Source organism: Fukomys damarensis, unplaced genomic scaffold, assembly GCF_012274545.1.
Source record: "Fukomys damarensis isolate Sample0158 unplaced genomic scaffold, DMR_v1.0_HiC HiC_scaffold_20, whole genome shotgun sequence".
NCBI lineage: Eukaryota > Metazoa > Chordata > Mammalia > Rodentia > Bathyergidae > Fukomys > Fukomys damarensis.
The window spans coordinates 8,294,779-8,321,192 of NW_022900932.1; the positions used below are offsets into that span (position 1 = coordinate 8,294,779).

Below are 26,414 nucleotides of genomic sequence, written 5' to 3' on the forward strand. Positions count from 1 at the left end.
CCTCCAGGGTGCCCCATCCCGGTCCCTTCTCAAACTTGGCTTTCCTGGGTCTCTGGCGAGTCCTGCAGAGCTGCAGCCACAGCCTTAATTGTGGGACAGCAGCTTGCCCTGGACCTGGGGCCTCCCTGTGGGGTTGCATTGATTTATCCTCCCAGCAACAGGCATTTATCGAGCACCTGCTGTGTACAGTGCAGAAGACAAAGAAGACAGTTCTAGTGCTCGAAGCACTCAGAGCCCAGTGGGAAGCACGTGGGCAAGTGCCCTTCTGATAGAATACACGGAGAGGAGTTGGGAAGTTAGGGCTCCTGCACGGGTCCTCTGCAGGCAGCAGCACAGCCATGACCTTTGACCTTGAAACAGGTTGGAGGTTGTATGCAAAGATGACAATGGGGACATTCTCTGTGATGTGTGCTTTGCACAGGGGCTGTGTGATGAGGCAGGAGAGGCCCTCGGTGTAAGTTGGAGGAATCCCTTTGGATTTCAGTTTTACTAAGCCAAACATGGTGTAGCACACACATGCCTGTAATCCCAGCACTTGGAAGGCTGAGGCAGGAGGATCTCTATATGAGTTCAAAACCATCCTGGACTACATAGTGAGTTCAAGGCCAGCCTGAACTACATAGGGAGACCCAGTCTCAAAAAAAATTTTTTTTTCATTTTTACCAATTTTGAAACAATAGGAGTCATCATGTTCATTTTTAGGGAGCTCCTCCTGGGGCCCAGTAGGAAAAACATCTCCTTCGAGAAATGTGTGAACCTACCAGGGAGACAAGGACAGGATGTCTGGGGGACAGTATGGCCCTGAGCTGAGACTGGAGAGCAATGTACATGTGTTTGTGTGTGTACACACGTGTACACATTCAGACGCTCTGGCATTGGTCCTTAAACTAAAGCAGGCAGAAAGCCCTCCCTGTTCCCCAAGGTGCCCGTGTTCCTTACTCTGTCCTCACTTGGTGGCCGGCAATATCACACGGTTTCCCCTCCCTGTGGATCTGCGGCCCATTGCTCATTCCAGATGAGCCGGCTGCCCCCGCCCTGATCTAAATCTCGTGCCACGGTGACACGGGGCACCTGGGATCTGGACAGCAGGTGGGTGCTGTCCTGGCTCCCTGGACCCCTCAGCAAAGGCAGCCATGGCCAGGTTTATCAGCTCCACCCAATTACAGCTCCTGGGTGACACAGGCTGGAGCAGCTGGGACCTGTTTTCAAAGATGCCCTTTCTTCTGGGCTTCATGCCCCTTCAGCTGGGCTGGGGGAAGGCAAGGAGTCAATAAAAGCCCAGATGAGGGAGAGGAAACAGGGGCGAGGGAGTAGCCTGTAGGTCAGGGGGCGCCTTCTGAGATGGGGGACAAGAGGGTGCATTTCTGTCACTGCTGTCCTGCCCATCGCTTGGACCGCGCAGGACAGGGAGTCCAGCCAGGGGGACAGGAGCTGGACTGCCTGGGAAGTACTGGGTGCCAGAGTTGGAGGGTGTCCGCCTGTCGTCGGGACCGCAGTCCCCAGCCTCATCCACAGGCCCCCTGCATGGTGTGGGGCATATTTCTGTCCCACCTGGGGTAGAATTAATATTTTTAAGCAACCATTTTCAACCTAACATTGATTTCTAAGTGAGCATCATATGAAAAAAATCATACCTATGAAGCCTTGGGTTCAATACATGAGTTTTATATTTTATGCATCAATATAAATAATGTATCTACTGAAGATAAAACAAATGCTATTTGGGGTCCCACAGGAAATCGTCTCTTGGGGTAACCCGGCTCTGGGGTGCGGTTTTCCACTTCCTGTCTGTGGGAGGGCCTGAGCCTCTCAGCCCTCTTCCACGGGAGGGGCTCTCTTTTAACCTCCTTTCTATATTGGGGTTGACAGAGGAGTCTGCATAACAACCACAAAAACTTCACACCTAAAAGCAGCATGGTCACCTAGTCCAACCTGCACAAGGTCAGGGAAAAGCAGTCACAGGGGGTCCCACAGCCACCGAGGCAAAGCCCGGCGTGACCCCAGGTGGGCAGACCCCAGAGACAGAGAGAAGCTTCCTCCGTCCTTCAGGGCGGTGAAGGCCCACGCTGAAGTGGGGGGCAGGCAGGTGGGGGAGCCTCGGGGAGGAGCGGAGCGGACACAGCCCCTCTAGCACAGCCTCAGCACCTCCGGCTTCCGGCACCTCCGCTTCCCTACACCGCAACGCCGGTGCTGGCCTCGGTGACCCCGCTGGGGGACTCCCTCCGCCACCTGGGATTTCTAGACACCTGCAGCACCCCACATCCTCCAGCGAGGCGCAGTGCTCTGAGGGGCCGAGCAGCCGAGCCCCCTTCGGACCCCACTACCCTGCACAAGGGCTGAGCCCCGTCGCCTCCTCGGGCCGGGAGTCCCGTTCCTTTCACCCCTGCCCCCCGCCCTGGGATCCGGGCCAGGGAAACAGCGGCACCGCCCCTCCTGCTCCCCTGAAGTCCCCGATGAGCGGGGAGCAGGAGGGGCCGGGGGCTCCTGGCGCGTGGGCTTCAGAACATGGCGCTTCTCCGCCTCTGCTGGCTGATCCAGCCGCCGGGGTTCACGTCCATCTGCAGCATCTTCATCACCCACTGGTCGCGCCGGGCGCCTCCGATGAACTCTTCCAGGGAAAGCTGGCCTGGGAGGGGCGGATGGTCACCGGAGCAGGGAAGGCCGGCGGCAGGAGCAGGACGGGCACAGAGACCTCCTCTCCGCGGACGCACCTGCACCTCCTACCCCTGCAGACTCGGCTAAGCTCCCTGGGGCTTTCCTCGCAGATGAATTGGCCCACAGCACCACTGAGATGCTGAGACTCCCAAGAAGGCTTGAGGAGCTCTCCCCTGCCTGTCTCCTTCCTCCTCCTCCACCCCTCCTTCTTTTTTGTGCTGGGGCTCGAACCTAGGGCCTTTGAACTGAGTTACATTCCCAGCCCTTTTTTATTAAAAAGTTTTTTGGGGGGGCGAGGATTTAGCTCAGCTGCGCTGCCACCTGCCTCGCAAGCACAAGGAGCCAATTTCGATGCCTGGTGCCAAAAGAAAAAAAAATTTTTTTGAGACAAGACCCTCCTGCCTCAGCCTCCCTTAGTGCTAGGATTATAGGTGTTCACCAGCACACCTGGTTTATTTTCTAAATTTTGAGACAGGGTCTTGCTAAATTGCCCAGGCTGGCCTGTGTGATCCCTGCCTCAGCCGTCTGAGATGTGGGCTGCCACACTGAACACCTGCCTGGCTCTTCCACACAACCCTGACAGCCCTCCGGGCCACTGTCATCATCCGTGCCTCACCCTCAAGGAGACCAGGCTGAGGCCAACAGTCCCGGTTTTCTCTGCACAGCCTGCCCCACCCCGTCCGTAGCCCAGGATTGACGGTGACAATGCCCACGGTGCCCTTTGCTATTTCGTGCCATCCTCCCCTCCGCTAGCTCACAGTGAGGGGTTTGGTGGCGGGAAGTGGGGCCTTGTGCACAGGCCCTGGGGAGGAGTGGAGCGGACAGCCTGCCCCCGCCTGGCCTCTCACCGTCCCCGTTCCGGTCCACCAGGAGGAAAATCCTGTCCACCACCTCCTCGGGCGTGAGCGGCTCCCAGTCCTTGTCCTTGGCTGTCTCCACTCGGCAGGCTTTCTTTAGCTTGTAAATCGACTGAGAGGGGAGAATGCAGCCGTTCTGACCCAGCCAGGACCGCCCCTACCCAGAGACACGCGCCAGGTCCAAGTCCACACCAGCCGCCCTAAGGTGGTCCTGACACCCTCCCCACCCAGGCCCCGCACCTCCACGATGTCCAGCAGCTCCAGGCGGTCGATGCAGCCATTGCGGTCCTTGTCATAGATCTTGAAGGTCCACCGGAGCTTGTGCTCCAGCGAGTCCTGCAGCAGGAGGTTCAGGGCCGCCACATACTCCAGGAAGTCGATGGTGTTGTCCTGTGTGGGGTGAGCTCAGCTGAGCACTGGACACAGGTGCCCCACTGCCCAGCTGCGCACAGAGCCTGTAAACTACAGGGTTCCCCCAGGTTGAGCTGGAGACTTCTGCTCCCGCCTCAAGGTCCCGCCCTTCTCCTTTTTTTTTTTTTTTTTTTTTTTGTTACCAGGGATTGAACTCAGGATGTTGGACCTGCCAGGGAGGTGCTGTGCCACTGTGCTACATCCCCAGCTCTTTCTTTATTTTGACAAGGTCTCACTATATAGTGACCTTGAACTTCCTATGCAGCCCAGGCTAGCCTTGCAGCGATCCTCCTGACTCAGCCTCCTGAGATTGCAGGTATGCACTACCTGGCTACACCTATGGACTTGTCCAGAAATGAAACTCCCTGACACAAAGACCGCACCCCAGTGAGGAATGGAGCGAGTGTGGATTTGGAGACAGAGACTAAGTGGGAAAGAGAAGGCTCAGGGGCCGGAAGAGGAAGGGAATGCCTTCCAGAAGCTCTTCCTGACTGCGGATGCCAGCTAATGGTCAGAGAGGGTGGTGACATTAGAAAAATATCCAAGTTGGGAGCCGGGCGTGGTAGCTCCGTAATCCCAGCATTTGGGAGGCTGAGGCAGGAAGACTGCTGTGAGTTTGAGGCCAGCAATATGCTCCTAGCATGACCCTATTTCAAAAAATAAGCAAAAGAGCCACCAAAAAAATCTTTTTTTATCTTAACTGGCCTCTCCCTCACCTTCTAAGGTAAGGGTAAAGTAGGAGCACCTGAGGATGTGGCCTTGGGCAAATCAATCTCCTTTCTTTTGCCCTGGGGTGGCAGACAAGGTCCGTCCCCATAAGCGGTTCTGTGGCACGGAAGTCACTGGCTGCCCTCCCTTCCTGAGTGGGCCAGCAGCGGACCGGAATGGCATTCCAGGTTTTCCAGGTTAACCCTGGGGTCCAACCCACCTCCTCATGCTGAAACAGGAATTGGAGACAAACCTAAAGGGCTGCAGGGGCCTGGATAAACTGGAATAATGAAAGGGTTTGCTGAGCTGAATTCACACATTCCCCTAGAAGTTAGTATCTCAGCTGTGGGTGCCATTGGAAGGAAACCCTGAGGTAGGCCCGACTTTGTGAATCCGGAGTGGAAAAGCACACTTCCAGCAGTCCCTCCGCACCGCTCCTCCACACCCGTGACAGAAGACCTGCCCTGTCTCCACGGAAGGCCCCAGCGAGGGGCCAGGGACGGGGGCTCATCCCACTTTGCTGACTGCCTGGTGGGTAGGAGGGCCAGGCCTTTGGGTTTCCGACCCCACAGAGAAGCCAGGGAAGAGGCGGCAGAGAGCGAGGACAGCACAATGGTGCAGGAGGAGTTTGGGAAAGAGCGGTGCAGGGACGGGACGGGCACCAGGTGGCCTGGCACAGCTCCCTGCAGCGAGCCTTACCCCGTTCTTGTCGAAGGCCCGGAACATGTTCTCCACGAACCGGCTGGCACCCTCATCGCCCGTGACCTTGAAGAGGCGCTTGAACTCATGCAAGAAAAGCGTGCCACTGGGACACTCCACCACGAACCTCTTGTACCACTCCTGGAGCTCGGCCACATCCATCTCGCCAGACTCCAGCTCCTCCCAGCTGAACTGCTGCCCCATCTTGGCTCGGGGATGTGGGGGGTCAGAGGCCACGTCTCCTGGGGACCTCTGCTCCCTGGTTCTTCAGACCGGGGCTCTCTCTCTCTATCTCTGCTGGTCTGGCCTCTTCACCTTGGTCCCCTGGCGACTGAATGCCATGGGCAATGAGCAGGAGGGGAGGGGGTGCCCCCTTAAGCTAAGCTGCCCTAAGGCCATTAAGAGTTTCCCTTGCCAGGAATCTTCTGAGAGGTCAGGCTCTCCCCTGAGGCCCACCAGTCACCACCACTGGGACTGCAAAGAAGAAAAGGAGTAAGAGACGGAGAGTAGAGTGAGGAACAGGGATGACTGCGGGACCACCCATGGCACGCTTGCCCGGCCCTGTGGGGGGCACTGGACAGCTCGAGAGGCCCATTCTGGGAACACAGAGACTGACATTAGAGAGGAGCCGGGAGCAGATCCGGGGGCAGTTAGGGCCCCAGCTCAGTATCAGAAGCTCCCTTGAGTCTTTTTTTTTTTTGGTACTGGGGATCCAACTTGGATCTTTTCGCTTGCGAGGCAGGCGCTGGCACCGCTCAGCTAAATTCCCAGCCCGAGTCTTAGCTTTTTGTTTTCCAGTTTCAAGCACACGCGTCTCCCCAAAGGCGTCACTCCTCTCTGCCGTGTGTCCCAGGTAGGCAGCCTGCATTTACCCCTCCCCAACAGGGCATTCCTACCAGCATTCCGGGCAGCTTTCACGTCACCTGTATTAGATCAGAACAAGTGTGCACGGTGGCGCACTCCTGTAACCCCAACACTCGGGAGGCTGAGGCAGGACGGTCAAAAATTTGAGCCCTGGCCAAGTTAATGGTTTAGTGAGACCCTGTCTCAAAATAAAAAAATTTAAAATGGGCTGGGAATGTAGTTCATTGTCAAGACCCTAGGATAGGCTTCTGCCTGCCTGTGTCAGGACCTTCCTGGGGAACGTAGTCACTAGGCCTAGAGGGACGTGGAGACACCTTGGCTGACACCAGGTGGAGCGGGCACTGTCCCCTCGGGTCCTGCAGATCTGTGAGCAGAGTGAACATTGTCACTGTTTTAGGCCTCCTCTCCTTATACTCGGGGCCCGAGGCCCCAGACTCCGTATCCAGCCCGGCTGCACAGCACGCCTGTCCTCTACCAGCTCCTCCATTCCCTCAGTCCCCGAGAGCGTGGGGCCCCCTGGTCCCGTCTTCCCGGGTACTTCACTTCGCCTCTGATTCGCATTCACGGTCAGGGCCATGCAGGCCACTTACAGGCCGAGAGCTCCGCAGTGCCACCTCCAGCCTGTCCAGCTGCCCGGCACCCTGGACACCTGTGCTCCGGCCGCAGACGCAGCAAGGCTGAACCCTAATTAGCTCATTCCCGAGGTCCTCCGGAGCCCTGCCCCACCTCGGTAACGCATCACGATTTCTGTGACCGCTCGGGCTCCAGGATAGGGGGCATCCTCGACGTCTCTCCTTCCCTCCACCTATGAGCACGTCATTCCGTCAGTGTCCCGCACGCTCCACTGAGCCCAGCCGCGCCTCACCACGCCACGGCTGCGATTCCAGCCCTGCCGGCACCGGCCCACGGTCCTCTCAGCAGGGCCCTACGTCACTCTGAGCCAGCAGCCGGAGCAGCACGTTCCTAAATCAGATCTTGCTCGGACCCTTCTATGGTTTCCTGTCTACGTTGAGAACGTTATTCACCTGACCTCCCGTGCCCACCGTGCACGACGTGATCCAGCCCCGCCCACTTCTGGTTTCATGGCCTCCGGGTCGCCTCCGTGGACACTGCGCTTGTTCTCAGGGTCCTGGCACCGACGGCTCCTCCTGCTTGGATTGCCCGTCGTGCCTATCTTCTCTGGTTGCTTTCTTCCTGGTGTTCTCCGCTGCCAAAGCGGACACTAATGTTGTCCAGTTTTATTTTCTTCATAATACTTCCCTGCATCTGAAGCTACCTTATTTCCCCCTATTTATTCTTTCACACTTGCCTACAGTCTATAAGGACAGGGACTTTACCACGTCCACTACAGAACCCCGTGGTGACCTCAGGGCTTGGCATGAACACTTGTTGGGTGACTGGGCAAAGCAGCACCCGGTCAGTGCTGAGTGACGGGGACACCACTCCTTGACTTCATAACACAGCTCCTCCTGACTCCTTCTGGTGCCCAAATGAGCAGGTGTTTGTTGCAGTGAGACAGCAGTGTGATTTCAGGCCCAGAAGACACCCTGGCCATCACCCAGCCCGAGGGTGTTTCAGCCTTTCTCCGTCTGGAAACTCCCAAACTGTGCTGCTCAGGAGTGGCCATGGCTGTCTACGCCCAGCATCTCAGGTGCTCGGCAGGAGGGTGCTGCTGTCCCTGGCCTGTCCTACATTATTATTATTTCAGCAACATTAAGGAGAATTAAAGGACAGTATTGTGCTCAAGAAATTCTATGGATGAAACAGAACTTGGTTTAGCATCTGGCTGAGGAAGCCAAACCTTGGCTTTTCCAGCAGGTCAGTTGCCCACGACCTGCCCTATAAATATCGCTGAGCTCTTCAGATATAAATATATCGTCTTAAGGAGGATTAAGAATCCATAGAGAGAGCAATAGCAGCTTGAAGTGAGTAACAATAGTAAAGACTTAAGGAAGGTAGGGTTAGGAACTAAGCCGGGGATTTGCAGGGAGCCCTAGGGTTACAGGTGGTCAGCCCTGGGCCTGGCTGCAGGGGTAGAGTCTCGAGTCTCACTGCTCACCACCGCCATGCCAGGCAGGACGTGCCCTGCTGAAGCCCACGCCATTGTGCTAACACTTGATCACTCAGGACTGGGACCAGGGGGGCCACTAGGGCCACACCGCATTCTGCTTCTTGCTCTAATGTCTCTCGTAGATGTCCTCTGATTTCTTCACTTCTAAGTGTTACAGGAAATGGGATGGCCAGGCGTGGTGGCGCACGCCTGTAATCCCAGCACTCGGGAGGCTGAGGCAGGAGGATCGCTGTGAGTTCGAGACCAGCTTGAGCTACACAGTGAGTTCCAGTTCAGTCTCAACTACATAGTGAGACCCTGTCTCAAAAAACAAAACAAAACAAAAAGAGCACTCTTAAAAAAAAAAAATCAAAGTTAAATAGTTTTAATACCAATGGCGTGGAATGAACCTTTTATTTAATTTATTTAGGTGCTGGGGATCGAACTCGGGTCCTTGTGCTTATGAGGCAAGCAGCAGCACCACTGAGCTAAATTCCCAGCCCTTATTTTATTTTTGAGACAGGGTCTTGCTTTATAGTTCAGGCTGGCCTTGAACTTGAAGTGACCCTTCCGCCTCAGCTTTCTAAGTGCTGGGGTTCTAAGGGTGAGCCGCCACGCTTGGCAACCTTTGCTATAACAAGGAGGAGTAGGGAGCTAGGAAGCTCCTTTGGAGTGGGACCAAAGCAAGACTGAATCGTGTAACTCGAGTCTAGCGGCCAGCCCCACCCCAGGGCCTTGCAGGCCGAGCCCACCGCCTCTCCTGGGCAGGCCCTGCTCTCAGGCTGCATGTTAAATGGCCAAAAGAACGTGTCATTCTCTTTGAAAGAACTGAAACTTGGCATGGAACTAGGGTCTTAGCAGAGATCTGCCGTTAGACCAGAAACCTTAGTTAGACCAGACAAGGTTCTGGTGAACAGGAAGAAACCACGCCTCACGCAAGACAGCGGTCTGAGTGCAGCTACACCTTTGTGAGAAACAGCTCCACTTCCTCCCTGCCTCTGTTCACTCTGCCACCACATCCAGGCCTCTCATCTCCTCCCATCAGCACCGCGGACAGGAAGTGACATCTGGATGTCAATTCTAATCTTGCCATATGCACTTTACTCAGAGACTTAAGACAAAAACCCAAAACCCTTCTCAGGAAAAGCTCAATTTATACCAAGAAAGAGATTTCAAAATGCCAAGTTCTTTTGCCAAAGAAACATCGCTAGTTTTTGCTGTGCGTGGTTTGTGCATTTAATTTAAAACAAGATTTTAACACACAATTTGAAGTGCTAGGCTAAGCGACCTCATTAGTGTTAATTAGTCTGGAAACGGCTGGAAATAGCAGCATGTGACAGGGCTCATGAGCGTCCTGGAGGAGAGCAGACTCGCACACATCTAAACACTGTCACTTTCACGTGATCCTCCTACCTCAGCCTCCTGAGGATGGCTTTGAAGGTGGGAATCAGATGGCTTGGACCCAATTCTGCTGCAGAAAAGAAATGCGTGCTCCTCTGGGGCTGCCACAGCAGCTGCCCCACCACCAGCTGCCTCGCAGGGCTTTAGTCCCATGGAAAAGCAGACCGCACCTCCCAACAAGGCCAAACTGCCTACCAGAAGAGGCCTTCTGATCAGCAAGGAACCTGAGGGAAGACACCTGTGTCTCGCAAACTTTAAAAGCCACTGAGTCTATTCAGTCACAGGGCTCAGTGCAAAGCTCAGCAGGTAACAGCTCGGTGAATGCACCAGCCAGGGGATGAAGGAAATGACGCCCATGCTAATGCCTGCCTTCCTTTCCTGTCCTCCTCCATCCCCCACTCTTTCTTTCTGTACTGGGGGTTGAACTCAGAGAGTGCTAAGCTGTATCTTCTGCCCTTTCAATGTTTAAATTTTGAGATGGAGTCTCACTAGGGTGCCCAGGCTGGCCTGGAACTTGTGATTCTCCTGCCTCAGCCTCCTGGGTAGCTGGGATTACAGGCGTGGACCTTTGTACCCGACAGCAGTGATCATGTAAGTGTAGATATTCCATTGCAGTGACCCTAGAGGCAGTCCCGCGACGGTCGGGACTACAGGAGCTCCGTGTGTCACAAACACGTGCCCTCTATCGCAGTGTGCTCACTTCCCAGACACTGAAGGCTGAGCTCAGGGGCTGGCTGGTCCTCACTAGGGCTGCACCCGCCACCCGCACTGAGGTCAAGAGCAAAGCCATTGCTGCTCAGGTTATAGCACTCGTTTTCCTTCTAGCAACTGAAAAAAATGTCAGGTCTCACTCAGCAGTTCAGGCTATCCATGAGCTCACTATGTAGCCCAGGCTGGCCTCAAACTCACAGCAATCCTCCTGCCTCAGCCTCCCAAGTGCTGGGATTATAGACTGAAAAATACTTCAAACTCTTATTTTCTTTTTTTTTTCACTCTTATTTTCTAAAGAATGAATTAATAAAAATCAAATCACTACACACTAATAATTGAACAACACTGGGACAGAATATAAATTCAACTCTTTTGGCTTGAGTACTAAACGGTTTACTCTTGTTTGTTCAAAATCACAACAGAAACGATGACACGATAGACAGAGACAGACAGCATGGTCCTCTTGCTACAGTTCCATCTGTCACAAAAGCTCATGTTCCGCTCGAAGCTGATCAGGGCCAGCAGACTCCAAGGGGGAGCGGGGCGCACTTGGATCCTGTCCTGTGCAAACACAGTCTCTGCCTGCTCACCTCTTCCTGCAGGATCCAGGTGGCTGGAGCCTTAGGACTTGCTCGCTTCTCTCTCCTTGGCTACTGTGTCCCAGATTGGCTCCTTGATGTGTTCTGGTAATTGTTTTAATTGCGTCTAAAAAAAAAAGAAACAAAACTATAATACAGCAGACTTACACAAGCTCTGACTGTGAACTGGACTCAGTCACTTGTCAACTCCTCTTCACTTTTTACAGACAGGAGGAAGGGACAGCCCATGGTGACAACTCCACTCCTGGGCAGCTCTGGGTACTCCTGTCACAGGGCCCAGGATGGGGCTGCAACAAACACGTGAGGACCGTGTGGACCCCTGGGAGGTGAGACTCAAGTCATACCTTGGTTACTTCCATGGCAACCCCTTCGGGTAAGTTTCGCTGAATGTATTCCAAGTAGACATCTGCCGTGCATCCAGTGAGGTGTTCTAACTGAAAGCCCAGACAGGAAACTGGGTCACATTATGCGTGTTAAGGAATCTCTATTTTTGTCTGGTACTGGGATTGAACCCAGGCCCTCCTACATGTCAGGCAAGCATTCTACCGCCATTCTACCGCCAAGCCACACCCCAGCCCTTATCATCTGACTCTGAGACAGGATTTCATTAAATTGCACAGGGTACCCTTGAATTTAGAACCCTCCCAACTCAGCCTGCAAAGCAGCTGAGATTATAGGCAAGAACCACTGTGCCTGGCTTACAGCAGAAATCTTTAAGGTTTTCCTTGGTAGAGCGATGGAGCCTGTTTCCCCCCTAAGAAATCTCACACACAGTCTGAACATGACCAGGGCCACTGGCTGGACCAGATGAGAACGTGACCTCAGTGCTCCTTCCCAGATGCTGCCACCCGAGCTCCATGCTGGTGTGACACAGGCAGCAGGTACAGCAGTACTGCAGCAGGATGTGGAAGTTTCACAAAGTGACCCAGGACAAGAGGAAATAAGAGGCTAGATTTTTTTTTTTCTTTTGGAACCAGGGAGCAAACTCAGGTCATTGCACTTACAAGGCAGGCAGCAGAACCACTGAGCTAAATCCCCAGCCCAAGGAGGCTAGATTTTAAGGTCAAAATTAGTTTAAGGTTTTTGGTATGCTTCATGGCAAGATGACTGACAGACATGGGTGAATGAAATTTTGGGGTTTTTCTTTTTCCTTTAAAAGTAGGGTGCCAGACCACTGTGGAGATCAGTGTGGAGATTTCTCAAAGAACTAAAACTAGAGGTTCCATTTGACCCAGCCATACTTCTTCTTGGTAACTTCCTGAAAGAAATAAAAGCATTGGGCCGGGGATTTAGCTCAGTGGTTCTGCTGCCTGCCTCAAAAGTGCAAGGACCCAAGTTCGATCCTTGGTACCCCCCAAAGAATTAAAAGTATCAGTCCATGGCGATGTATGCACAGCCATGTTTATAGCAGCACAGTTCATAATAGCTAAAGCTTAGAAACAGCCTAAATGCCCGTTAACTGATGAATGGATGAAGATGTAGTTTTTTTCAATACAATGGAGTACTTCTCAGCCATAAAGAAGGAGGCACTTTAGACATTTATAGCTAAATGGATGCAACTTGAGACTATATTTTTAAGTGAAATAAATCGGACACACGTTTAAATAGTGCATTGTTTCTCTGGTATTATTAACTGAAAGTGGAAATAAGGACTGAGATGTAGAGTGGACGTTGGGAAATGGGAAGAAAGTGTTCAAATGGGAAAGGGAACAAGGGAGGAGGGAGGGAGAAAGAAAGGAAGAAAGAAAAAAAAGTGAAAATAGAAGGGAAAAATGGAAAAAAAGCTTTTGTACATGGGGGGAGGGCTTGGGGTGAAAGGGATAAAATAAAATAAAATTTATTTTAGAAAGTTTTTAAAAGTAGGTTGCCAGAGCCCAGCATGGTGGCGCACGCCTGTAATCCCAGCACTCAGAAGGCTGAGGCAGGAGGATCACTGGAGTTCGAGGCCAGCGTGGGCTACACAGTGAATTCGCTGTCAGCCTGAACTACATAGCAAGACCCTATGTCAAGAAAAAAAAAGGTAGGTTGCCAGGAGTGGTGGCACAGTTGTACTTTACATGAATACCTCAGTTAATCCAAGTCCCGTTATGCTTGACCTCATGGATACATGAATGAATGATGGCACATGACAACGGAAAACCTAGAACTGCAAAACATTTAACTGATTTGTTTTGTATTTCTAGAAGTCCACACACTCTAAAGATTGTATTTAGTTTGCTTTCCTATCATGCAGCTCCCATAAACACCAAAAGACATGCATGAGCTGCTGGCAGGAAGTCAATGGGGTTAATCTTAAAACAAAGTCATGATGTGTGCTATTGTGGAACTTGAGTGCTTCAAAAGCGCCCAAACAGCTGTCACAAACCCACCTCCAAACATCTATAGAGTGTTCTCATTTCATACTGTACTCTATGCTTCTTGAAAATATGCACAGATTTGAGAAGGGTAAATCGCTCGATTTTCCTTGGTGGCTCGTGTCTGAAACCAATGGACAAACAAGAAATTTAATCTGCCTGCTGTTAAGGCCTGAGTCACTGACATCAAAGAACAATTCGACAGTTTGGTAGGCCAGGCTCACAAATTACAGTCATTAATTTAATGACTTCCATGAGTCAAGACTGTCATCTGTAACAACAACTGCTATCACGCAGCTCAGGCCAAAATAAACAGCAAGACAGAGACAGGAACCTCCCAGACCCCAAAACAAGCACTGGCATATAAGGCCGCACACACACACTCGCCACTTTTACACCTCTGAGCTCCTTACTGCCCAAATACATGAAGTATGAAGATCAGCGACAGCACACGGTACACAGCTGTAATGTCTGTTACGTCTGTGCTGTCAGGAAAACTTCCAGATCAACAATCGCAAAACTACGGTCTATTTTGGAAAACATCGGACGTATTGGCCAAAGAGTACCACAGCCAGGGAGGTTCTGGGGTGTCTGTACCCCTGCAGCCGCCCTGCCTCAAGGAGACCCAGATGCTTGGGTTTCTCTAAGAGTCAGGGCAAAGGGGTTCCCCGAGAGGACTCCTCTCATCTTCCGTACTCGCTCTTCCAGTGTTTATCAATCCGAAGGCAGGCAGGGCCGACCCTTCACAGAGTAATGCACCACGCAACGCGGCCCGGCCGTCATGACTTCCACTCCATTTTACCAGCTCAGACCTAGCCGGGATGGGCGCCAGTTCCCTGGCTGATCACATCACAGCAGTTTCCCAGGTCAGGGGAAGCGAGACTTACACTTTAATAGATATACCGAGTTCTTTAGCAGCAAGCACGGCAAAGTATTCGTAACTGTCCAGTACAGCCTTATCATGGGCTTTTACTAAAATTGACAGGCGTTTGTATAATGTGTCTGGTTTGTCAGAAACAGTTATCTAAAATCAAAAAGAAAAGTTCCAGTTGTGATTTAATATTTATAACTAGGAAATTTAGCATGTTAACCATAACTGACGAATTTCAGAATTTATTAATAAATGCAGAGCAAAATTCTGAGTAGGACCTCAGCCCTGTTGGCCTCGTTACCTACATCCTATCACACATGGAGGTGCAAAATGACCCTCGAAATCTCTGAAAATCCATTGTGGAGCCAACAGACTTTCAAGGCAACTTACAAAGTCGTCAGTGGAACCTCTCAACTTAATAACTGTTGACCCCAGACTGACAATGCAGGACTTCAGGGGCAGCCTGGTCAGAAGACCTGAATGCGAACTGCACTCTCCATTCCTGGCTGGAGGACAACGGGCAGGCCACAGACGCTCGCTGCCCCCACGGCCCTTGCATACAGAGGAGGGTAACACTGCCTGCACTATGGGCTCCAGGATGTCTGTAAGGAAAAAATGTGCAAACACAACATTAAAGTACCTATAAACTGTTACACACTGTTAGACAAAGTATGGCATCTTTTTGTTAGGTTTTATCTGTGTGCTTTGCAGCCTTAATACACAAATGACTCATGTCTAATAAAATGTTATGACACTGACTGTACTCGTAACTTCCGCCTCTTCCACCCTCGTATCTAAAGACTTGGAAATAATAGGTTTGACATTTCTGACTTTCATCCAAGAGGTGAATTACCTTCATTTCATTCCCTCATTACAGTCACAAATTATATTACTAATCCAATGATTCAGGGTTAAATTATTTTGCCCTGAAAAGAGATCTACTCACCAGGAAGCTGGGCATCTACTCTCAATGACTCTAAGTATGGTTGTTGGGAAAACAGAAAGTACTAATAGTCTACACCAAAAGTTGGGTTGGACAAGGGAAGAAGAACCTGGAGATATGTTCTGACTGATCCCAGTAGGATTCTATCATAAAATTTTAATTAATTAATTAATTTTTTGGTACCGGGGATCGAACACAGGACCTTGTGCTTGCGAGGCAGGCGGTGGAACCACTGAGCTAAATTCGTAGCCCTTTATTTGTTTTTTTAGACAATCCTGTTACATAGTTTAGGCTGGCTTTGAACTATGTAGCCCAGGCTGCCCTAAACTTGCAGTGATCCTCCTGCCTCAGTCTCCTGGTGCTGGGAATACAGGTGTACATGACCATGCCTGGCTTATTATTATTATTATTATTATTATTATTTTGGTACTGGGGATTGAACTCGGGTTCTTGTGCTTTCGAGGCAGGCAGCAGAACCACTGAGCTAAATCCCCGGCATTGGCTTCTTTTAATTTCTCAGTGCTAGGGACAAAACCCAGCTTTACACATGCAAAACAAGAGCTCTACCACTGAGTTATGTTCTGAGTACTCTTATAGGATTCTCCAGGTCCATGATTGGCTACTGTAGACAGTCAAGGGGCAGGGGTCACTGTGCCTGTCTGCCACCTCTTCTCAGGGATGGCCCTTGCAGACATCTGACGCGGAGGCTAGGGTTTATATATACCTCATGGAAACACACCCAGATCTACTAAGAAAGAAAGAAAAAGCAGCAGTGTGTACCGTGTATAACACTGTTCCATTTCATTGTGCACACAACAGACAAAGGTCTAGATGGATTCGTACAACAGTGAAAAGGGGTTATTTCTGAAGGGTGGAAGCAGGATTCAGGATGAGGGAATCGGGGCTTTTGTAAGGTGGTTATACAGCCACCCTGGACTCTCAGTATCCGTGTTAATGCCCTTTCTCACTGTGACAACGAAGCAATGTCCAGGCCCAGGCTCAACACTTAAAATGAAAATAGAGACATGAAGGCTACTAGAAAAATATTTTTCCAGAATATAACATCAAGCACTCTACATCAATATTTATTACAACTTCTCGGTTATGCTGAGCTAAACGTAGGAGACTGGTTATTATACAGCACTTGGGGTAATTTGTCCTTTAGGACTCAGCTGGATGTCCCAAAGGACAACACCCGAGCACACAGGACACTGGAAAAAATGCACGGTGTGCATTTGTCAGCTTCCCAGAAAAATGTTCTTATCTTTATGTGCTGGGAAACAAGCCCACACGAAATAATAATGAAAAGTTATTTCATTTCCGCCAAGAAATAAGGACCACATACCGTAGGTTTGGCCAAATCCTTTGGAACACTGATGTGTAGGCTTGAAAACTGGACCCACTTCTTGCTGGTACTGCTGTGTGCAGGAAGAGAAGAAATCTGAGCAAAACAGCATAAGTGCCCATCTGAGGTTCACTTCAGTACAGCCACGTGGATACTTACAGAAGAAATCCACTGCTCTTGGTTGCACTGCTCTTAGAGCTGGGTATGCACAGATTCCTCAAGCCCTTGAAAAGAGAGGGGAAGAGGACACGGGTCAGAATTAGCCAATTCCAAAACCACTCATAGTTTCCATTGAAAATCCAAAGACGCACAATGCCTCAAATAAAGGCTATCTCATTTGGACCAGGGATTTAGCTCAGTGGTTCTGCCGCCTGCCTCGCAAGCACAAGGTCCTGAGTTCATTCCCCAGTGCCAAAAAAAAAAAAGACTATCTCATTCTTTTTTTTTTGGTTTTTTGAGACAGGATCTCACTATGTAGTGAGACTGACCTGGAACTCACTATGTAGCTCAGGCTGGTCTCAAACTCACAGCGATCCTCCTGCCTCAGCCTCCCAAGTGCTGGGATTACAGGCGTGCGCCACCATACCTGGCCTCTATCTCATTCTTTCAAATGAAGACATTGGGGTAACTAAAAGGATGTGACTTTTTAACTAGATTAGTTGTACTTCAACATAATATGTGCTTTGCCCAACGTTTTTTGTTTGTTTCGTTTTGTTTTCTTTCTGGTCCTAAGGATTGAATCCAGGACTTTCTCATTGAGTTTTTCTAGTTTATTTATTTTTTAATTTTGAGACAGGGTCTTACTAAGTCACTGAGTTTCTCAGGCTGGGCTCTGATTTGTGATCCTCCTGCCTCTGTCTCCCAGAGTGCTGAGGTTGCATCCACCACATCTGGCTACTTTGCTTTTTAACTTTTTTTTTTTTGGTACCGGGGATTGAACTCGGGTCCTTGCACTTGCAAGGCAGGCCACTGAACCGCTGAGCTAAATCCCCAGCCCTGCCTTTTAATTTTGTAAGCAATTAAAACTATCACACATCTTTACAACTTGGTTTATTAAGAACAGGAATAAACACACTTCTTTTGAAGCTTTCATACATCTTTTCAAGCATATGTACGGCTTGGCTTGGCTAAACAGACTGTCGATTAACTAAAATATAGCCCACACTGGAATTTACACCTTGGAGGATCGCGCCACCTGTGGCAGCAATCCAATCCCATCTCCTGAGCGCCCCCTGGTGGGACAAAATTTTCTTGTTTGGGGAAAGGTAAATGGTACTACTGTATATGCCACATAGGTAGATTGTTATCAACCTGCTTTTCCTTTAAGCTCCCCTGAGACTTAAAAGGGAAGGACGGAGGGGCGCAGTTGTGAGAAGTCTTGTGCTCGGCCCATCTCAACCTGAGAGAGTGAAAGTACAATAGAATCCTTAAAGATACAATGAAGATGGAAGTAACATGTTAGCACAAGGGAAGCTTAATTAAAATAACTGCTGGTCACCAAAATGTTTCAAGCCTATTCTTTGTTTTTGAGACAGGGTCTCACTACGCAGTTGAGACTGACCTGGAACTCACTGTGTAGCCCAGGCTGGTCTCCAACTTACAGTGATCCTCCTGCCTCAGCCTCCCAAGTGCTGGAATTACAGGTGTGCCACCACCACGCCCGGCTCAAGCCTATTCTTAGTTTACGGTTTTCTTTCTTTACCCTTATTGAAGGCAAAAAAAAAAAAAAAAAAAAAAAAAAATTTTTCCTCTTCGCCTAAGTTGTAAAAAACAAAAGGAGGAAATCAGGCACAATACATGGTAGTATGAGGTATGTGCCGTTCTTCACACTGAAAACTGTCCCCACACCTTGCCACGATCCAGCTGGGGGCGCCACAAGTCTAAGGAATGTGACACCTACAGTCCTACTCTCCCTCTGTAGATCCCTGATTTTAACAGACGTCAAAGTGTTATCACATCCACAAGTCAACCACAAGATATTCTTAAAACTTCTTTCAATTTTTTTTTTTTTTTTTTGGGGACTGGGGATTGAACTCCGGCCCTTGTGCTTGTGAGGCAGGCACCAGAACCACTGAGCTAAATCCCCGGCCCTCTCTTTCAATTTTTTGAGGGCGTGTACGTGTACAGGCGGTTTGTCTAGATGCATTTGTCTTAAAAATTTCAACTTCCTTTGATTTTCCTTAAGAACGGTGGTTCTCCAGTGTGGTATGGGATCGCCGTGGGGGGGGTCCTTTGAGACACTTTTAAGGGATTGAGGAAATAAAAATATTTTTCATAGTAACACTGTTACGTGAAACCTTTCCACTCTTATTCTTTCTCCAGTGTAAAGTTCTTCCTAGGCGCATAAGGTGTGATGCAGAGAAAGACTCAATGCAGCAACAGAAATGAGAATCCCGCAGTCTTCTATTAAGCCAGATACTAAAGAGATTTGCAAAAATGTAAAACACTGCCAATCCTCGCTAAATTAGCTTTTTAAAAAAAATGTAGTTATTTTCCATAAAACACTAATCACGTGACCATGTAACAAACTTACTAGTGCTTGTTTTTTGTTGTTGTTGTCGAGTTAGGGTCCACACTAGCCTCGAATTTACGGGGACCCTCCTGCCTCAGTCTCTCCAGCGCAAGATTACAGGCGTGCACCACCACGTCCAGCTTTAAGCGAGTATTTTTACGATTCGCAATTTTATTTCCCAGAAAACTAACCATAAGACCCTCGTTTCATACGAGTTCCGAGGGGCCCGGGGACGCCGAGTCCGTTCAATGGGAAGGCACCTGACACCTGCGGACGGTTAGGCCCTGGACTTTCTCGAGACTCCAGCCCTCTGAGGCTCGGGGTCTGCGAACGCCTGACGTTAACAGATGGCGCTCACCGTCCTTCCCAGCTCTGACAATTCTTATGCCCGCCTTCACCCCAACATGTTCACTCTCGTGTTTAATCCGAGGGAACTGGAGACAAAACCAGCCCTTTTCGTTTTGCAAACGGTCCACAGTGAGCGATAAATATCGGGAAGGCTCCCGATGGGCCGAGCAGTGGTGGCACGAGACTTCGTCACAACTGCGCCCCTCCGTCCTTACCTGCCAGAAGGTGCCCCTCACAGCCTGAAGAGCCCCCGGCGCCGCCATCTTGCTCCCGACCTCCCAGGATCGCTTCCGGGTTATGGTGCCTCCGTCAGATCATAGAGTTCGGCGAAAGACAGAGTGTATCCTTGTTTTCCGGCCCAGGGACAGCCACAGAGAGGTGGTGCTTGCTTTTCGTAGGGGTTCTTGGTTCCAAGTCTGCGTAAAATCGCTTCAGCCCATATGTAAGAGTTTCCAAGTCCCATCTATTTTCTCCTACAAAAACAATGCTTTATATCTACAAAGTCATGTATGGTTTTGTTGGTAAAACACACCCGTGTGTGTGGGGGGGCTACCACTAATAAAATCTTAATCCTTCACCTTATGTCAGTCTTCTTCTAGCTGTATTAAACTTACTTTCCTTCCCCACACTGACTGGCGTCCTTGTATGACAGACAGCTAAGTTAGACATGCTATAGGCAGACAAGGATGGTCCTTGGAGAGAGTCAGTGCAGAAGATAAGAACACATTTTAGCTGTGGCTGGAGACGTATACCTTGAAGGCCTTGTTGAAGGCCAGAGTTCCAGACAGGATTGACTACACCTACAGATTTCCCCTGGGCAGGAACAATGATTGATTGATACTCTAAATAGGCTTCAATCCCTTTGGGTGGGGGACAAAACCTCCCTAGCCCACTCCTTCCCAGAAAAATCTGGTTCATTCATGTACGCTCGCTGGATAGATGACTGATGTCCCCATTTGATCCCCATTTAATTTCAATATTACCTAAGTGACTATACATATAATCTTATTGGTTGACCCTAATTTTGTCCCACCTCATACCCACTTTGTGATTGCTCACTGGATCGATATCACCTCAGCGACTGTATTTGTAATCTTTTTTTTTTTTTTTTTTTTTTTTTGGTACCGGGCATCAAACTCAGGTCCTTGTGCTTGTGAGGTAGGCAGCAGAACCACTGAGCTAGATCCCAAGCCTAATAGCTTTTTAATTTTTTTAATTTTTTTGTTTTTTGAGACAGGATCTCACTAGGTGGTTGAGACTGATCTGGAACTCACTATGTAGCCCAGGCTGGTCTCAAACTCACAGAGATCCTCCTGCCTCAGCCACCTGAGTGCTGGGATTACAGGCATGCGCCACCATGTCTGGTTTAAAGTGTTTTTTTGAGGCAGGGTCTCACTGGCCCTGAACTCATGGGATCCTCCTGCCTCAGCCTCCAGAGTGTTGGGATTACAGTTGGGTGCCACCATGTTGGCATTCCAGCCAACTTGTATAACACTTTCCTACTGATTTTACACAGTTCATTTCATTGTGTTGCCCCAGTATTTGTGATTCTACAATAACTGCCTTTGATAGAGGACCCTTAAATGATATAGGGGAAATAATATAACTCTCAACCTGTTGGGTGTCAGAATCCTGAGTTTGTGTTCCCCAAAACTGAAGAATGAATTTTAGGAACAATGGAAGTTATGAGTAGGAAATATTTATTGGGAGGGAGAGATTTTAGCTCCTGAGAGAGATAGGAGAGGGTCTGAATGGGTTGCCCGGGATCCCACTTCACAGAGGAAGTATTATAGAGCAAAATCATGAGGTGGGTACAACGTGGGACAAAATTATGATCAACGAATAAGATTATAGGTATAGCTGCTTAGGTAATATGGGTCTAATGGGGAAGAATGTCACCTAGCAAGTGTACATGGAAAGAAAAATAACCCTTTAAACTGGGCGTGGTGGCGCACACCTGTAATCCCAGCATTTGGGAGGCTGAGTCAGGAGGATTGCTGTGAGTTCGAGACCAGCCTGGGCTACATAGTGAGTTCCAGGTCAGTCTCAACTACATGGTGAAACCCTGTCTGAAAAAAAAAAAAGAAAAAGAAAAAGAAAAAGAAAAGAAAAGAAAAATAACCCTCCTAGGAAGGGATGGATCTGGAGGTCTTGGTTGCCTACCAGGGTGACTGATGTCTATCTAGACTTTATGGGGCCAGGTGTTACCACTTATCCCTTGGAAAGTATGCAGGTCTGGTCATTTTGCCTTTATCTTGAGGCCTGGCCTCCAACAAATGTGTCTCCTGCTACAGTTGTAATGTATTTTCATCTTTTGTATTGACTCCCTTGAGGTCCTAGTCCTGTCTGGCTGCCTATAATGTTTTTACCTAATTTAGCTGCCTATAGTTTCACCTACTGTGACGACCCCCGTGTATTTTGTCTAGTTGCTTATGTTCACCATAGTTTAATTCGAAGTGAAAAGACTCATAACTGGACTCCGCTCTGAGTCTCAGCTTTCCTTTATTCTATTTATTTCACACTATTTGGGATTGAACCCTGGGCCTTCATACTGAGCTAAAGCTCTTAGTTTTTACTATCTTTATTTTGTGACGGGGTCTCTTTAAATCACTACATTGCCCAGGGTGGGCTCAATCTTTCCTCTTGCCTCAGCTGTCAGGAGCGCTGGGATTACAGGTGTGCACCACTGTGTCCAGCCTTAGTTTTCTCATACCAAATAGGAATGATGATAATAGATCCTTCTTCAAGTAGTTGCTGTGAGGATTAAATGTGATCCTGCTTTACGATATTATTTAGTACTACAGCAGACACATAAATACAGGATAAGTGTCACCCACTGTTTGTAACACGCTGCTCCTCTGGTTCACAAGGTTGTACGGGAAAAAATCAATTGATTTATGTGAAGGCTTTGTAGATTTAAATAAAATTTTGACTAAAGTTACCGTTCCTCCCCGCAAGTACTATGCTGTTTTGCAGATTAAGAGAACCAAGAAGGGGTGGGAGAATTTGCTAAACATTACATACACTGGGAAAGATCTCAGAGCAGAAGAGAACCTGGACTTGCAGAGGAGTGCCCTGCTTAGGGCAGATTCTACATTTTCAAATTTCTTTTAGAGTTTCCTGTTGATTGTTAAAAAGCAATGCGCGTTTAAAACTGGAAATTCAGATTGACAGTGCACCTACACCAGGGTGGACACGGACGTTGTAGAGCACTTCCTGTCAGACTTCTGCGCTGGGTGAGGCAGAGCCGGAGGGGGCTGGTCGCGAGTGCCTCGTCTTCCCTCAGACAGCGCAGCAGCCGGCAGGCTTCCCAGAGGCAAACCTCCAAGCCTGTTGTGCACAGGAACCAATACCAGGCAAATTCGCCTTGATCGCGAATCAAGACGTCGTTTCAGTGGCTAGAAATAAGGAATATGCAAGCCGAGAGAAACTCAAAAAAAGATATTTTATTTTCAGAGCAGCTGATGCAATATCGAATCAGGTTTTCACAAATAAATATAAGTGTATATTTGGTTACATTTCTATCTGATGAATGCCCGTCTGGAGGAACTGTAATAAATTTCTGAGAAGCCTGATGATTGGAACCTCACTAAAGTTCTCCTAGTTTTCTTCCTGAAAAGGTATTGTGATAATTAAAAAAAACCCAAAAAATCCTTAACACGCAGGATGGGAAAACAATTTAGAATGTCCCAGTTACTTTTTTCTCTTTTTAAAGGAATGCACCTTTTTAGGACAAGTCTATAAAACATCTTTATTTATTTGTTACATATGATGTTTAAATATAACTTTGCTTTCAAGCCTCAAACTTTTTTCAAACCCCTGGTAAAATAAGACTTTTGGTTCACCTTAACAAAAACTGACCTAGGAAGAAACATTTTTAGCAAAATGTTATTATAAAATTCACTAGAAAATACTGTCCTCTTTTTTTTTGCCAAAATGTTACATAAAATCCTTATTAAAAATACACACATTACAAAAGAAAAATTATGAATATGCTATACATAGTGCTTTGATATGGACCAAAGGAACTGCATTCCGGGAGAGTACAGTTAAGCACACTAGATATTATGATGTCGACTTACATAATAGTGCAAACCTGAATAAATTACATCCCAATATGGAAGGCATGCGAGTCATTTGCTGAAAATAGAACATAATGAAGCCAGAACAGGAAGCAATCACAACCGCTATTTAAAAATGTTTTCCTTTTTATTACATTAATTTTTTTCAAAAATACTTTTCTTTACAATAGAACTCCTAGAAAATATTTACAACCTTCCTCTAATAAAATATAACAGCAGTTAAATATATTTGAAAATAAGATGGGTTTTTCCATAAAATATATCTGTTAACTTTTTTATATACAAGCTTTCTCGAAGAGGTCTAAATTCACGAATGAAAAAACCATCTGATCGTAAACAGGTAACCATGTTGAAGACATGGACAGTCAGGAAGGAAAGTTTCTGGGGTGGGCTGCGGGGAGAGATTTGAGACACAGCACAGACACGCAGGCAGAATCATTTCAGGAAAAAAACAAGTGCAATATTTTAAAGGAAGTCAATTTTTTCAGTTGATAGTTGAGAAATACTCATTTAGGTGTTCGAACTGTCCCATTAAGGAGGAGTTCTTTGGTTAGTTCAAGTCAGAGATCCATACACTGTAGTGCAGGGAAAATTAAAATCAAACTGTGCATCTCGTCTTCACTGTGACAACTCAACTCATCTCTAATGCTTAAAACTGGAAGAACTGGGCAAATCTCCGAACAAGAGGAAATGTGCTTTCTGAGCATTGTTCTGGGCATTTGCTCCTCTGCTGGATGAGCTTTGCTAGAACCGTTCCGGACTCACCCTCAGACACCCATGGGAACAGGTTACATCTCCACCGGCCAGTGAGTTGGCCTCTAGAAGGGTTCTATCCTAGCTCTGCCGGAAGCCGGTGCACAGTGCCCAGCTACTTCAGTAAAACACAAGATAGAACAACCTGTTGAAAGAGAGCAAACTTTTCTTTTTCTCCTAAAGGAAAGATGAAGGAAATCTCTAAGACAACTTCTCTGAAAACAAAACAATCAAAACAGAGTGAATCTATCTTTCCTCTGTCTGTGGCCTTCCTGAGATTCAGAAACCCCTGCCTGGGGGCTGTGCTGGACTGCAACTGGTCCCATGGGTGTGTGATAAACGCTCCTGAGGAGCTGAATTCAAAGGATGCCCCGTTCCCACCCTTGCCTCCGATGATAGTCTCTCTACTGTCAGCCTGTCAGTGTGCCAGCCAGCCACTCCCATGGGGCTGGGGAATGAGTTTCCCTAAGAAGGGGGACCTGGGAGTAGGGACAACACAGCATTAACACTGACAAGAAGGGCTGGGGATTTAGTTCAGTGGGTCTGCCGCCTGCCTCACAAGCACAAGGTCCCGAGTTCGATCCCCGTACCCCCCAAAGAAAGTATGCTCAAACACGGACAAGGCGCTGAGAGGAGCAGGGTCCTCTCGGTGAGGGGCTGCACCCCAGGCTGACTTTTGCACCAACAGTTGGCTGGGTCAGTTGGACTCAGTTCAAAAGCCTGGGCAATGACATTTTTGAAGGATTATAGGTTTTATTGCCTTCAAGTATCAATAGCAGCCCTGCTGCCAGGGGCAGGAGGTGGTGGAGCAAAGTCATGCAGCTTAGCAGCTTAGTGAAGTCTAGGAATGCTTTGGTAAGTGACTTACAGAGAATACATTCAGGTTTGAATGCCAAATAGTAGCTAAAGCATATCTGAAACCGTTTCTGTTGGCTTTGAACACAATTTCCCTCATATCTGCCGTCCTTATGTCCTAGAAAACTCATTCTTCGTAGCTAGCCTCTAGATAGACTTTAGTCCAGGTGTGAATGTTAGCCAAATCCCAGTGGAGGTTTCACAGGACGTCCAAGTGGCACAAAGTAATTTCAGACCTCCCCTGACCACAGACAAAAGAACAGGCTCTTCTGAGCTATTTTGTGGGGGGAAAAGAAGACTTCCTGGTAGGTCAGAACAGAATATAGACAACTCCAGGTAGACAAGATGACCCAGAACCCCAGCACGAAGAGGGCTGCCTGTCTCATGCATTCACATGTACACATTCTCCCAGCAAGCTTTGCGATAGAAGGCTTCCGGGATGGTTGCCACCTACGAGCAATGGAACACGAATGTCAGGTTCATTCCCCATGAGGATGTAGCCCAGATGAAACACCTCTTAAAGATAGCTGTGCCAATTATTTATTCCCCCCGACCCCCAACAGAAACAGTTATAAAAATAAGAGGAGAAGAAACTGGATTTTTTTTTTCTAAACCTGAATAAAACAACCACTTTTTAAACAGGTAGTTTGAAAGGGTTTACAAAACAAGTGGGCAGTCCAGGTTTCCTGATTCATGAGGAGGGAAGCCGTAGGTTCTTGCTGTCTGGAAGCGACAAACAGGGCTTTAGAGTTCCGTGTCACCGTGAAGCAAAACTGAGTCTTGGTCATCCAAGAGCAGATCGGTGTCCACGACCTCAGCCTCTTCCATGACGCCTCCTAATTGCTGGACCACATCATCGTCGAGGATGTCCATGTCCTTGATGGGTTTGATCAAGCTCAGCTGGCCCAGGGGCAGCAGCCTCGGTGCCCCCACTGGCTCCGTAGTCCTCTCGATCGTGGCTGCCATTTCTACTGCGAAAGCTGCCTTCTGAGCCTTCTGCCTCTGCTGCTCCTCCTGCTGCCTGTGAGTTTTCATGTGTGCATTTCGGCTTTTGATCTTGAAGAAGACCCTAAAAAAGGAGAAAGCAGCAAGTGATCAAGTCCGTGGAAATGCTGGTATCCCGCAGGGAATAGGGGTGCAGGCTGGATGGCCCGTCTGGGGTGTCTTTGACAGAACCCCAGGACCTCTGCCTGCTGTGGCCTCTCACCTCCTCCTCTCTAAGCATTTCAAACAAGAGGGTCAGGGACCAGAACACAGCGACTGGTGAGTCAAGCTTTCTTCTGAGGACGATGGAGGAGGCCTTCCCATCCCTCCAGAGTCTGGAGCTCCTGCTCTTTCTCTTCCTTTGGCCCGGCCCCTTCCTAGCCCCTCTGCATTGGGGAATCCCCAACCGGCC

General features: G+C 48.8%; 3 protein-coding genes across 8 annotated transcripts in view; all 3 read right to left on the reverse strand.

Moving 5' to 3' along the window:
* Positions 1 to 1,651: 1,651 nt before the first annotated feature.
* On the reverse strand, positions 1,652 to 8,481 carry Guca1b (guanylate cyclase activator 1B). 3 transcript variants are annotated; one of them, XM_033766475.1, is made up of 4 exons: positions 5,331 to 6,074; positions 3,753 to 3,902; positions 3,504 to 3,624; positions 1,652 to 2,626 (listed from the first exon to the last, which is right to left on the reverse strand). In XM_033766475.1, the coding sequence occupies exons 1-4, from the start codon at positions 5,532 to 5,534 to the stop codon at positions 2,499 to 2,501; spliced, it is 603 nt and encodes a 200-aa protein (XP_033622366.1). In that variant the 5' UTR covers positions 5,535 to 6,074; the 3' UTR covers positions 1,652 to 2,498. The 3 variants fall into 3 exon arrangements, with proteins under 3 accessions (XP_033622366.1, XP_010615918.1, XP_033622365.1); XM_010617616.2 differs by lacking the exon at positions 1,652 to 2,626 and adding an exon at positions 7,220 to 8,481 and having other exon boundaries at positions 3,118 to 3,624; positions 5,331 to 5,661; XM_033766474.1 differs by lacking the exon at positions 1,652 to 2,626 and having other exon boundaries at positions 3,118 to 3,624.
* Positions 8,482 to 10,733: 2,252 nt separating this feature from the next.
* Mrps10 (mitochondrial ribosomal protein S10) lies at positions 10,734 to 19,640 on the reverse strand. 4 transcript variants are annotated; one of them, XM_010617619.1, is made up of 7 exons: positions 19,544 to 19,640; positions 16,628 to 16,692; positions 16,469 to 16,538; positions 14,197 to 14,333; positions 13,325 to 13,433; positions 11,300 to 11,389; positions 10,734 to 11,061 (listed from the first exon to the last, which is right to left on the reverse strand). In XM_010617619.1, exons 1-7 carry the CDS (start codon positions 19,589 to 19,591, stop codon positions 10,978 to 10,980), a joined length of 603 nt encoding a protein of 200 aa, XP_010615921.1. In that variant the 5' UTR covers positions 19,592 to 19,640; the 3' UTR covers positions 10,734 to 10,977. The 4 variants fall into 4 exon arrangements, with proteins under 4 accessions (XP_010615921.1, XP_010615920.1, XP_010615923.1 ...); XM_010617618.1 differs by having other exon boundaries at positions 16,469 to 16,541; XM_010617621.3 differs by lacking the exon at positions 19,544 to 19,640 and adding an exon at positions 19,172 to 19,266.
* A 3,982-nt stretch (positions 19,641 to 23,622) lies between these two features.
* The window catches only part of Trerf1 (transcriptional regulating factor 1), a 177,019-nt gene continuing 174,227 nt past the window's right edge, over positions 23,623 to 26,414 (reverse strand). Inside the window, exon 18 of the mRNA XM_033766636.1 lies at positions 23,623 to 26,087. Coding sequence (XP_033622527.1) covers positions 25,763 to 26,087 — 325 coding nt within the window. The 3' untranslated portion in view covers positions 23,623 to 25,762. The remainder of the gene's footprint in view (positions 26,088 to 26,414) is intronic.

Bases quoted from the DNA above. Each gene is read 5' to 3' on its own strand.
- Guca1b (XM_010617616.2), bottom strand. From the start codon at position 5,534: ATGGGGCAGCAGTTCAGCTGGGAGGAGCTGGAGTCTGGCGAGATGGAT. The intron at 3,903-5,330 runs GTAAGGCTCGCT...CACCCCACACAG, and splicing joins GGGCCTTCGACAAGAACGGG to GACAACACCATCGACTTCCT. The intron at 3,625-3,752 runs GTGCGGGGCCTG...CTCCCCTCTCAG, and splicing joins AGCTGCTGGACATCGTGGAG to TCGATTTACAAGCTAAAGAA.
- Mrps10 (XM_010617618.1), bottom strand. From the start codon at position 19,591: ATGGCGGCGCCGGGGGCTCTTCAGGCTGTGAGGGGCACCTTCTGGCAG. The intron at 13,434-14,196 runs GTAAGTCTCGCT...CATTGGTTTCAG, and splicing joins CTCGGTATATCTATTAAAGT to ACACGAGCCACCAAGGAAAA. The intron at 11,390-13,324 runs GTGGGTTTGTGA...CTGGGCTTTCAG, and splicing joins CACTCTATAGATGTTTGGAG to TTAGAACACCTCACTGGATG.